This window comes from Bos grunniens, chromosome 10, assembly GCF_055505025.1.
Source record: "Bos grunniens cultivar Pamir isolate PY7600 chromosome 10, Bosgru_T2T1.0, whole genome shotgun sequence".
Taxonomy (NCBI): Eukaryota; Metazoa; Chordata; class Mammalia; order Artiodactyla; family Bovidae; genus Bos; species Bos grunniens.
Genome location: NC_141174.1, coordinates 55,946,294 through 55,959,749, shown reverse-complemented (window position 1 = coordinate 55,959,749; position 13,456 = coordinate 55,946,294). Strand labels below are relative to the sequence as shown.

At 42.3% G+C, this 13,456-nt stretch overlaps 1 protein-coding gene across 40 annotated transcripts in view; it reads right to left on the bottom strand.

The window, feature by feature from the left end:
- TLN2 (talin 2) overlaps positions 1 to 13,456 on the bottom strand; it is a 496,882-nt gene that overhangs the window by 191,217 nt on the left and 292,209 nt on the right. For all 40 annotated transcript variants that reach the window (XM_086321322.1, XM_086321364.1, XM_086321363.1 and 37 more), the window contains 2 exons: positions 12,514 to 12,656; positions 10,804 to 10,931 (listed from right to left, as the gene is read on the bottom strand). In XM_086321322.1, coding sequence (XP_086177448.1) covers positions 10,804 to 10,931; positions 12,514 to 12,656 — 271 coding nt within the window. The remainder of the gene's footprint in view (positions 1 to 10,803; positions 10,932 to 12,513; positions 12,657 to 13,456) is intronic.

The window sequence follows — 13,456 nt, the reverse complement described above, 5'->3', positions numbered from 1 at the left end:
CTGCCTCCTGAAATATTCCCACCTTAAAAGGGCAGCCTGCAAACCCTCTGCCAGCCTCGTATGTATCATCTTTTCTGAGTGCAATAGTAACACTGATTACTAATACAGCAGACTAGTCAGAGTTCCTCTCACACTCTCAGATCCACAGGAGGCTGAAATCTGCAGCCAAAAGACTCTTCTCTCATGAGCTCTACTTTTGCTCTGGCTGAGTCAGTTGTCTTTCTTCTCCCGTTTGTATTGATCTGCGTTTATTCTTCAATCTCACTGCTGGCTGTGTATCACATAATTATGCAATAAACCAAAGTAGCCCCTAACCAGGGGCTAAAATAGTCCCTGGAACAGTACAAAAGAGAGCTTATTGAATGCTTCCTAACAGTAAATATTTACAAAAAGTTATTAGATATAAATAAAACATGTGAACTACTAAACAGAAAAAAAAATTAAAATTTAAAAATAGTCTGTCCTCAGATTGCTTCATGATTGTCTTTATATTCTCTTATGGATGACGTGGTATATCCAACAAAGATAATGAAGAGCCCTATCCAGGTGACCCATACCAGGAAAAAAAGTTGGTCCTGTATCAAAAGACTGGGAAATAAATGCCTAAGTTGAAAGTTAAAATACAGGGTTTCAGAGAGGTAGAAGCATAGATTCTACACTTTAAATGATTTTGGGGGATGATCCAAGAAACAGTAAACCATGTTCATAGGGGGTTTTCCATTACGAACAGCTGCCATTTATTGAAATGCAAATACTGTTTCAGGGGTTTTACATGCATAAATAGATTAAACTCTAACAAAATTCTTGGAAGAAAATATTTCAACATTCCAGTTTTTTTATACATGGAACAGGAGGCTCAGTGATTCTCAGGAAGTTGCCCACAATCATAGCCAACAACTTAAGCCTCATATGTGGGCTCCAGAGACCATGCTCTTAGCCACTTAGCACTCTGGTCTTCCCATGTTACCCTTTGGTCAAAAGACATACCATATGATAGGTATTTGAGAACCTTGGGACAAAGAAACAGTAACACCCAATCAGATAATGGCAACAATGACCATAGTGGTGGCAGTCAATTTTTTAGAGATGCCAAGAGGCAATGAATAAAGGAAGGGGAATTTAATAAACACATCTTGGGGAGAAGGGTCTGGAGTCAAATCCAGACACTCACTTAAAACTCCATTTTCATATATCAAATGTAAGCTGCTTCTATAAGTAATTCCAAAAGAGGCATTCTAAAGATGTTCTCTGGTCTCAAAAAAAGTGCACAAGTATACGGGAGGCAGCATGGTTTGGGAAATGTAAACTGCGTCTCACCTGTCTCAGAACTCTCATCTTGAAATTGCACTACCAGAGGCAACTCCTACCTCTCTTAGCTGGTCTTATCACCTGGGAAGCATTTAATATTCCCACCTAGGAATCATGCTGCTCATATGAAAACAATGGCTGCCCTCTCATTCCTGGGGAAGGAGGGCAACAATATGAACATAAAGCAGTGAGGAGGGCTTCCCTGGTGGCTCAGTGGATAAGAATCCGCCTACCAATGCAGGGGACACAGGTTCAATCCCTAGTCTGGGAAGATCCCACGTGCCTCAGAGCAAACTAAGCCCACAAGCCAAAACTACCCATGAGCCCTAGAGCTCGGGCTCTGCAACAAGAGAAGCTACTTCACCCTGCAACAAAGAGTAGCCCCTGCTATCTAGAGCTAGAGAAAGCCCACATGCAAATGAAGACAAATTGCAGCCAGAGTTTAAAAAATAAAAACAAAAAGCGGGCAGTAACAAGTCTACCAGCACACAGTGGAGCTCTAAAGAGGAGAGGGGACAATGATATAGAGGTGCAGCAGAGACAGTGTCACTCGGGGATACGAGAACACCCAGGTTTCCTGAACCCATGCTGAATCACCAAATGACTAATAATATTTCAAATCTGGTATCACATAAAGTTTCAAAGTGTGGTCTGAGGACCAGCAGCATCGGTACCACCTGAAAACATATAACACGCGCCAAGTTTTTAGGCTTTGCGCCAAACCCACTGAATAAGAGGCTCTGAGGTAAGACCCAACAGTGTGTTTTAACAAGCCCTCTGGATGAGCCAGGGTGGAGGCTTCCCTGGCGGCTCAGAGGTTAAAGCGTCTGCCTGGAACATGGGAGACCCGGGTTCGATCCCCGGGTCAGGAAGATCCCCTGGAGAAGGAAATGGCAACCCACTCCAGTACTCTTGCCTGGAGAATCCCATGGAAGGAGGAGTCTGGTAGGCTACAGTCCATGGGGTCGCAAAGAGTCGGACACGACTGAGCAACTTCACTTTCGCTGGATGAGCCTGCCATAGGCTAAAGGCAGAGGACCCACTGGTCTAGTGGGCCGAAAGCTTAAATGATGGAGTTGGATACACTGGATTTAAATCTTGGGTTTAAATCCAGACTCAAAGATGAAAATGTGACTTAAGAATGGTCAAGTCCTGGTTAATTTGAAGTGATGAAGTAGGTGGAAGAAAACACTGGTTGAGTTGGAAAATAGTTACAGTGGCAAAAAAGTAGAGAGTGAAGATCACATGGGGAATGCACAGGCAAGGCGCTGAGGACCTGTCTCAGTCACACGGCAGTTCTGTGCTCCTGAACCAAACCCAGTGCCCTTCAGTGTAAAGGTGGGAAATCCCACCAAGGCTCACAGATAGCCTAGGGTTAGATACATGCAGAGGTTCCTGGTTTGAAAGTTATGGAGTCTGAAAGTCGTTAGGGAGGGAGACAGCAACCTTAGGAGGCTGAAGCTAGGAGGAAACAGTGAAGGCAACATTGACCAGTCATCACCACCCCAGACTGATGGGAGCACTCCCGGCTGTCAGGAGCATGGGACAAAAAACCCTCTTGCACTGCTGGTGGGAATGGAAACTGATTACAGCCACTGTGTAAGACAGTATGGAGATTCCTATAACAAACTAGGAATAAAACTACCATGTAACTGAACAACAGCACTCCTGGGCATATACCCTGAGAAAACCATAACTGAAAAAGACTCCTGTATCTCAGTGTTCACTGCAGCACTATTTACAACAGCTAAGACATGGAAGCAACCTAAATGTCCATCGACAGATGAATGGATAGAGAAGCTGTGGTGCATTTTTACAATGGAATATTTCTCAGCTACAAAAAGGACCACATTTGAGTCAGTGCTAATGAGGTGGATGGACCTAGAACCTGTTAAACAGAGTGAAGTAAGTCAGAAAGAGAAAAACAAATACTGTATACTAATGCATATATATGGAATCTAGAAAGAAGGTACTGATGAGCCTATCTGCAGGGCAGCAGTGGAGACGCAGACCCAGAGAGCAGGCTTACGGACACCGGGTGGGGAAGGAGAGGGAGGGAAAAGTGGAGAGAGTAGCATGGAAACATGTACACTACCACAGGTAAAATAGACAGCCAGTGGGAATTTGCTGTGTGACTCAGGGAGCTCAAACCGGGCTCTGTGACAACCTAGAGGGATGGGATGGGAGGCAGGTTCAAGAGGGAGGGGCATATCTATATCTATGGTTGGTTTATGCTGATGAATGGCAGGAACCAACACAATATTGGAAAGCACTTATCCTTCAGTTAAATATAAAAATAAATAAACAAATAAATAAATAAAATGGCATTATCTCCAAAAAAATTTTAAAAAGCCAACCAGAGGAACCAGTGCATGGGCAGTGGAGAGGAAGAGCGGGTAAGGCAGAGCTGGGGAGAAACAAAGGTGAAACTCTTGCTTTACTGTGGGTTTGAAAACAGAATCCACAGCCAAGTTATTCTGACAAAAGCACACACAGAAGGCCAACTACAAAGGAGGAATATGTGTTTGAACAGATGCCAAGAGAAAAACTGACTTAAGACTTCGTACTGTGTCAAAGGCTTTGTTTGTTGACAGTAGAATTATCTTGAGTTTGTGGGGGAAAATCTCGAGGTCCTCTCTGAAGCCTTCCTCAGAGACTCATACCCCGGCTGTAGTGTTTTCTCAGTGAAGCACTCCTAAGGAACATGGTAACGGGACGAGGGTGAAACCAAGGAGGACGGCGGTTCCCCTGCCTGCCTGCACCCAACCACTGCACCATTTCTCCCCGAGGCATCCAGGGTCACGGAACCTTTGAGCCTGACCTCCAAGGTCTCTTAATTTTTTCCTTACTACGTGGTATATATCCAGCCTCAGTGATTACAAGCTTTTATCACCTCTCACACAGACTACAGCAACTATCCTTTTTAAAGACATTAACTGTGGAAACACGAAGTATAAAGTATACACCTCAACTTATATACCAATCATCAAGGATAAATACACGTTACCATATTGTCATATTCGCTTTATGATTGCTACTTCTCTGCTTTAAAGAACAAATTACAGATTGCGCTGAAGTCCCACACCATCCTTCTTTCTCACCCTATAGGTAGTCATTTTCCTGAAGGTAATTTCCATGCATGGTTTATTATGTTCCTACCTCTCCTTGTGTCTATAAACAATACATTCTGTTTCTCTTTGTATTTTTAAATTCAACAGATTCATCTTATAAAATATCATTTCCTCTGTGCTCTGGTGTCTTCATACATTAAAATGTGTGCCCATCTGAGAGGCATGAAAAAGCTATATCCTTATTGATTTTGCATTCTACATTGCTTACGAGGCTGAATATCTTTCCCTATCTTTACAAGTAAGTTGAATTTCCTCTTCTCTCAAGTGCCTGTGCATTATCTTGATCTTTTTCCCTAGTGAGGGTGCTCAGTCACTCTGTCATATTTAACTCTTGCGATTCCCTGGACTGTAGCCAATCAGGTTCCTCTGTCCATAGGGTTTCCCAGGCCAGAATATGCCATTTCCTTCTCTAAGGCATCTTCCTGACCCAGAGATCAAACGCACATCTCCGGCCCTGGCAGGATTCTTCACCATCGAGTCATCTGGAAAGCCCCATTTGGAAAACGTCTTTTGCCTACTGTTTTAACTTTCATTAAGGCAAGTTCGTCTGGAGAAGGCAATGGCACCCCACTCCAGTACTCTTGCTGGCAAATCCCATGGACGGAGGAGCCTGGTAGGCTGCAGTCCTCGGGGTTGCTAAGAGTCAGACACTTTCACTTTTCACTTTCACACATTGGAGAAGGAAATGGCAACCCACTCCAGTGTTCTTGCCCAGAGAATCCCAGGGACGGGGGAGCCTGGTGGGCTGACGTCTATGGGGTCGCACAGAGTCGGTCACGACTGAAGCAACTTAGCAGCAGCAAGGCAAGTTCGTCAACCTTCAGAACTCTTACATCACCCTATGTTAATAATAGAGTGTTTAAATTACTATAGCTTTCTAAGAAATTGGGATTAGTTGTGAGTCTTCCATATATTTCACACATACAAACATATCTATACATTTATTTTTCAGTCCTGCAGATGAATACCATGGTTGTCTGGACCTAGGTGATGATAAGCTGCTTTTCTCTTAACAGTTCTGATAAATTTCTTCACAGATTGAGTGAATTATCTATGTAGATAAGCCTATCACTTGCAACTGACAGTTTCATTTTTCTAATCCTGAAGTTGTTTCTTTTTCCTTTCCTTATTTCGTAACTTCTTTGTTACTTATTATCTCCCTCTACACTAGAACAAAAGTTCCATCAGGGAAGGAATGTTTGACTGTTTTACACTGCTGTCCTCAATGTCGGAGAAGGCAACGGCACCCGACTCCAGAACTCTTGCCTGGAAAATCCCATGGGCGGAGGAGCCTGGTAGGCTGCAGTCCATGGGGTCGCTAAGAGTCGGACACGACTGAGCGACTTCACTTTCAGTTTTTCTCTTTCATGCATTGGAGAAGGAAATGGCAACCCAATCCAGTGTCCATGCCTGGAAAATCCCAGGGGCAGGAGAGCCTGGTGGGCTGATGTCTATGGGGTCACACAGAGTCAGACACGACTGAAGTGACTTAGCAGCAGCAGTAGCAGTAGAGCTTACCAGGCAGAAGACATGAATAAATTATTTATTGAACAATGAATTTTGCATTCCTAGAGAAACCAGTTATAACTTGCAGTTACAGATAAACAGAAGTAATGCTGGACTTTACTGATTTTTTATGAATTTTAGGTAGGACCCATATTGAGTTTAAAATTTTATTGGTCTGTATTCAGTTCAATTTTGCTATTTGATCTGCTAGCTTCAAGGTAAGGTGAGGAATTTTTTTTCCTCTTTCTGTTCTCTGAAACAAAGTGAAGCTACTTTTTGTTTTGTTTTTGATTCATTTATTTTATATTATGAGGACTATTTCTTTCAAGATCATAGATCCATCCAGATTTTCTTATTATCCATTTTTGTCTAGATCTTCAATTTTTGGCTTCAAATTTCCATTTCATTTTCTTATGATTTTTAAAATCCTTATCTGAAGTTCTTCCCCTATAATTCATTACTAATGATTATTTTTGCCTCTTTCTTCTTTTGTTTTACTTGACCAAATCTACCAGAGAGTTATACATTTTATTAATTTTTTCAGACAGGCAGCTTCGGGTTCTGTTGATTCTCTCTGAATTTCTATTTCATTCTCTTGACTAAAACATTTTCTTTGTATTATTTTGATCTTGTTCTACTTAACACTTCCTGAGGAAGGTACGTTAAATTAGTCCACTAAATTTGTGTCTCTGAAATTCCCTGTTTCTCTTGCACCCATTTTCCCAACAATAGAGCAGCTGGGGGACACTAAATAATTCTTAAATTCCTGAAAACTCTGAGAATCGTTTAGTCTCTGATTTTCATTTTTCTCAATAAGCACCTTCACTAAGGTGCTTCTGAGTACAGAAATCATTAAGGGGTCTTAAGAAAGGTGAAAAAAAACAAACAAACCCCAAAACTCATAAAAAGGCCCATAGTAACTACCGTATGATCCAGCAATCTCGCTCATTGGTGTATATCCAAGGAAACTGAAGTCAGGGTCTGCACCCCATGTTCACTGCAGTATTATTTGGAATAGCCAAGATAGGGAGACAACGTAAATGTCCCTTGATGGATGAATGGGTAAAGAACATGTGTGGTAGATATATACAATGAAATATTTTCCACCGTAGGAAAAAAGGAAACCCTGCCATTTGTGACAACACAGGTGAACTCGGAGGGCAATATGCTAAGTGACACAGCCAGACAGAGAATGACCGAAACTATATGGTATCACTTACATGCAGAGTTCTTTCTTAAGCCATTCTCACAGAAACAGAAGATAGAAAGGGTGGATGTGAGGGCTGGGGGAGAGAGGTAAACTGCATAATACAGGTCAAAGTGTATGAAATTTACAGTAAGAATTTGGCACACAGCATTACAACTACAGTTAATAACATGGTTCAGTGTACTTCAAAGTTGCTGAGTCGATAAGCATTCTCAACACACACACACAGACACAACACAATGTGAGGTAACGGATGTTAGTTATTTTGATCTTGGTAATCATTCTACATGTATATGGACATCATATCATCAAGTTGCATACTTTAAAATATACATAGTTGTCGATTATTCCTCAATAAAGCTTTTTTTTTTTAAAAAAAGGTCCATAGTATGCTGACTCTGAGCACAAGTGCTACACAAATTTTCAAAAAATTAAAAGAAAATTAATTTTATCGTTAAAAGTTAAAAAGAAAGGAATTAAAGTCATTAAACATCCCTCCATGTACCTTACCCAAAAGCTGTGTGAGTAAAATCTCTGCCTGGCTTTATCTTCAACCAGGCTGTGTGACAAGGCCAATCTTTTATTTTTTTTTAACTGTGAACTGTTCAAAGCCAACAGTATATATGACAGCAAGATGGTGAAAAACAAAGACTAGCAGACATGGTTTGTCACCAGGGTCAGCACAGGGACCCTAACCCTGAAAGGTCTCAGACTATCCAACATACAGTCAGGGAACTGTGACCTCGCTGTTTTGTTTAAAAGGAGATGAATATTCTCAGGCAAGTTTTTACCTGTAATGTATGTGCAATAATATACACAATTAAACATCTACATTAAATAAAAATGCCTCATTACCTAGACTAAACTTGGCCTAATTAAAGAGTAAATCAAATTAATAAGAAAAATAATTTCTATGAGGCACATAAGCTTATTTTAATCTGGAACCCGAGTAAGGATACATATAACATCAGAGTCCTGAGCTTTATACCATAATCTCAGAAACAAGAAAGTTGAACACAATTGCTTAACCTTGGTGACCTCACATTACTAAGAGAAGGCACGTCTTTAATAGAGTGTAGGTGTGCCCATAAGTCCCAGGAGACAGTGTGTGAGCAATACCAGCATGCTGATACTGCACGTAATCCACACACAAGCAGTCGGTGGTGTGATGACACTCACTGGGATGTAATAGGCACAACAGAGCGGAAGCCAAAGAATCCTGCGATCACATTTTAAAGTACTTTCCTAATCTTGCTGCATACTGGGAGACCAGTGAAGGGGGCAACTTTGCCCTCCAAGTAGACATCTGTTTGTAAAAAATGTAAATCCCAATGTGACGAGTCAGAAGCTACCTGCAGAAAAAGTCTATGTAACCACAAACAAGCCACTTCTCCTCTCTGCTGCTTCTTCTGCATCCATAGCATAAAAATATACTGCTTGTTCAATTCACAAGGAGGCCCTGAGGATTATCTATCCAAAAGCTCCAGAGAAAAGGCATAAATAAAATGACCAGGGTAGCATCATTTCAGGTACCCAATGCAAGGCTGAATTTGGATCACCTTCTGATCAGGGCCACACAGGCTCACAGGTATGAAAGCTTAAAAACTAAACGTAAAACTTTTTGGTTCACAAATCTCTTCACTTTCTCCCATGCTTCATCAGTCACTGAAAGAAACAAAATACATTTCCTCCCTCCGGGGCTTAATTAGTTCTTTGTGCTGTCAGTTTCCGTGGCCATAATCCATAGGTTTATGATACCAAATGTATCTGAGGGACCAACTGTGAGGGCAGAATCCAGGAAGGTGAGAGTAACTAAAAGCTCATGTGCTTTCAGTTACTGGAAGGCATCTGGGGTATAAGAACAGAGAAAGGCAAATTTCCAAGTCTCCTGCAGGAAGGAAGTCAGACCAACTGGATACAAGTGGCCCTGAGGAACTTGGCCAAATGACTCATTTGGAGGATGCAGAATAAACTTAATGACAGGACCTGCCTAGAGCTAGTCTCAAACTCAAGGTTGCTATATGGAATACTGTAGGACAAAGCATCACTTTGGAAGGGCTCCCTGGGATTCATCAACCCAAGGGCAGAGGTTTTTTTTTTTTTTAATAACAACTCAGTTTAGACCCAACAGCACACGGCCCAGGCATTCTCTGCCACCCGGAGAGAAGTCTGATTTCCTTTTTACCTCAGGGCACGTGCTGGTCCCAATTACTTTCCACCAAAGCAAAAGTGAGGTCAGGGGCCAAATAAGCAGTTGTTATTGTCTCCTTTCAATAGACTCAGATACAGTATGATGAATGACCTACTTAATGCACCTCACATTGGTGTATCCTATAGAAAAGATGACGCCTGCCCACTCAGGTCAGCATTCCTGTCAGGTCCCCACTTGCAAAGCCTCTGCAAAAGCTGCACTCTACGTGAGAGCATGATTTTGACCAGGTTAAGACTTCCTGTAGTGATATTTTTGGCTCAGCCAAATATTTCATTGGATCTAAGAGGAAGTGGAAGAGAGAAAGAACAAGTGGGGGAAACCAGATAAAGGAAAGAAATATTATCAGAGAAAGAAAGAGACAAAATCCTTGGAGAAGCCCAGGCCAAACCAGAGGGGAAGATGACCTCTGACAAACAGCTGCCTACAAATGGTGAGGCTTGTCTGCTGGACATCTCTAGGAAACCCAGTTCCTAAGGCCCATGTTCAGTGACGAATCTTAGTGATGAATCTGGAGGGTTAGCTTTCTCTTGAACCCGTAAGTACTGAACCAGAAAAATCACCCCCATCATTTCATAAAATCAAACCAAAGACCAGATGGGTGGGAAGTGTAGAGCCAGTATTTAAAAATATATACATCACACTTTTTCAGAGCAGTGACAATTTCACTAAATTATACTAAATGATGTGAAACTCTCTCTTTTATACTCTGTTGCTCTAATACTGAAGTCTTTAAAAGAAATGCAACATGACAAAATGCTGCCCCATATGAAGAATATTCTAAAGAGCAGAGATTTCAGAAGATGGGAAAAGCGAGTATCTCAGTTCCAGAGATAACCTGGATCAGGGGTCCCCAACCTCTGGTACTGGGTCCGTGGCCTGTTAGGAACTGGGCTGCATAGCAGGAGGTGACTGCTGAGTGAGCAAAGCTTCATCTGTATTTATAGCTGCTCCCTATGGCTGCCATTTCCGTCTGAGCTCCGTCTCCTGTCAGATCAGCAATGGCTGATTCCCATATTAAATTCTCATGCATCACAATGTAATATAATAGAAATAAAGTACACAATAAATGTAAAGTGTCTGAAGCATCCTGAAGCCATCCCCTACCACTCTGTTCCTGGGAAAATTATCTGCCATGAAATTGGCCCCACGTGCCAAAAGGCTGGGGACCACTGCCTGAGACAGTAGCTTGGAGGGGTACCGCAGACCCTGTGGTCCAGAGGAAAACACACCCTGCCCAAAAGTGGAAAAAGCCCTCTTCATAGTCATCCCAACACTGAATTTCTAGGCCCCTTGCTTTCTCCACAAATGTCATCATATATTGAATCAAGTAAAAACTAACAGTCTCACAACTGACCAAACCTACAGTGTGTACGTTGCATAACAAGCTCAAAAATAAATAGTGAAAACAACAGAAAAAAGAAAACCAAATGGTCATTTACTCTAAGAATCCAGGCTTGTGTTTATGCTCCACGTGAGGTCCGAATTGAATCTGGGCTTGAAATCCACCAAACTCACATGCTTTCTCGAAGGAGACAGGGTGGGAGCCATTCAGGATATCATCCCGAGCCTGCAACACAAGAGGAAGCAAAAAGCATCAGGAGCTTGGGGGGACCAACACGATTTCTCCAGTTCCATGTTCCTGGCACCCAAGCCTACCCTCTCTGGGGAGATGAGGGGAAGCGTGCCAGCCAAGCCAGAGTGAGGCATTCATTCAGGACGCTGTGAGCGACTGTAGCGTCACAGAATTAATGCAAAGGGAAAACAAGTCCGTGCCCAAATTGCCTATGGATGGAAGGCATCAGCAATGCCCAGTATATTAAAACTAAAGCTTGAGTGCAATCTAGGGAGGTAGAAGTGATTGTGAAAAATAAAGGGGCCAAGGGAAGTCCTTGTATAATGACCAGATTCATAGGGGACAGAAATGCAATAGATTTTTATGACCCTAAGTGATAAAGTTAATAGAAAAATTACCTAGAAGTAAAAATCAACCCAATCCCCACCCCAAGATAAACAGAACAGACAAGCACTCAGTACTGCAGACATCTGGGTGAAATGATAAGCAAATACACAGTCCAGGAATCAGGAAGGCACTGCACTTGAAGTCTTTCTCCTGTTTCCTGACCCCCTCACTTGTGTTGCTATTTATTGTCTTTCCTTTCTCTAGTTAAATGACCCCCAGAACACTTTCAGATGTACACTCTGACCTGTGGCCCTGAGCCTTAAACCAACAAGCATTTTCTTATTGTCTGGATCTCTCTCTCCCTCTGGCCTACCAGCCTCATTTCTCCAAGTCCTTCCTCCATCTGCTAACTTGGGGGCCAGCAAAATTTTCCTGTAAAATGCCGGAGAGTAAACAAATTACATCTTCTGGGCCATGAACTCTGCCGTCAGAATGCGAGTGCGGCCACTGACAATACGTAGACAATTATGTGATAAAGAAGGGGATTTACCAGTGTGCAATATGTAAACAAATGAGATGTGGTTCCAATAAAACTTTAATATTTATAAACACAGGTGACACCGTGGCTGCATTTTGCTGACCCTCCCCCTCCCACATTATTGCTAAGAGCCAATAGGTTGATAAGTAAAAGGAGAGGAAAGGGAAGGAATACAGGGAAGAATGAAAGAAGTAAGAGAGGAAGGAAGATGTTTTCCTTGGGCCAACAGAAGTCTTTGGGACTGTCTAGTCAAAGCCCACATCTTACGTACTGGGTAACTGCAACTCAGATAAATTGAATGATTCATCTGAGTTTAAACAATTGCTTAATGGCAAAAATTTTAAATGTTATTGAGAGAATATCTTTCAGTTAATGAGAAATACTGATTTTCTGACCAATATCCATCCTTGTTTTCTAGATGTGAGCTAAGAAAGCAGTAGTACATGTGAATGGTGAGTATTTCCTGCAAAGCCAGAAGACAGAGAGAGACAGCAGTGGCTACCAGGACCCCCGATGGGAAGCCAACCAAAGCCCCTCTCAGGATGGCCGGCAGCACACAGTGGACGTCAACCTGCACCACAGCTCAACATGATTGAAAAGAGAACGTCACAGACACGGCAAGAACCAGAGCCCAGTTCCTGCCCTCCACCAGCCACAGCCGGAGTTCTGGAAAGCTCACCAACCTCGGGGTCTGAGCGTTCGATACTGTACCTGAACATAGAGCAAGTTCAGCTGCACGGGATCTCTTGAGTCCACATTCTGATCAGAGTAAAAGAACTTCCGTCTAAGCAGCAGTGTTTCATTTTCATCTACTCCTTGTTCTCTGAATGTTCGGCTGTGATCCAGCCAATTTACTGCAACGCAAGATGACATATGAAAGAACTGTGTCTACTTTTCCTCTTAGTTCAAGGGGATTAACCAAAACAGCAGCATGATGCAGACGTGGATTTTTAAAATGCTCATATTCAGTTATAGTTGCTTCTTAGATTAAATCTGAGCTCTTTAACTTGGCAAAGTAATTGGATGCTTACTACATGACATATGAAAAAGCAAATGACAGAGAAGTTCACAGCTCTTCTTAAGTTAGTAAAACCCTACAATGAATTTATAATATGCCCATTCCTTGGGTGGAGGAAGAAACAAGGAAAACAATGCTTTAAGCCGAGACAATCAAGTCTGCATTTTCTTTTAAGTCAAGACTGGCCTTTACTCTGATCAGGAGAAATAATTTATAAACTCTGAGCATAATGAGTTGCTACCCTTGACCTTAGGCAGAAAAGAGGAGGAAACTGGAAGTAATTGGGACCAGGAGAGGACAGGACACTGAGGGGCAGGGGAGGGGAGAACCCTGCACATGGCCCACCAGTAATCTCACTCATTTAGAAAATACTGGCCTGATACCTAGATGCATGGGGATGGATCGTTGCTCTATACTTCCCACAGCTCTCATTCCTACACTCCTCCCCAGGCTTAACACACACACACATACTGAGAGCAAGTATTTATTGACAAGCCTTGACTTTAGCACAGGGAATGTACTGAATGGACCTCCTCTCCCACACTAGCCGGGAGAGCATCATGCACAATATAATCTTCAGGATTTGTCTACCAAGGTCTCACTTGGAAAGAAGCATGCAATTGGAAATCGAATGAG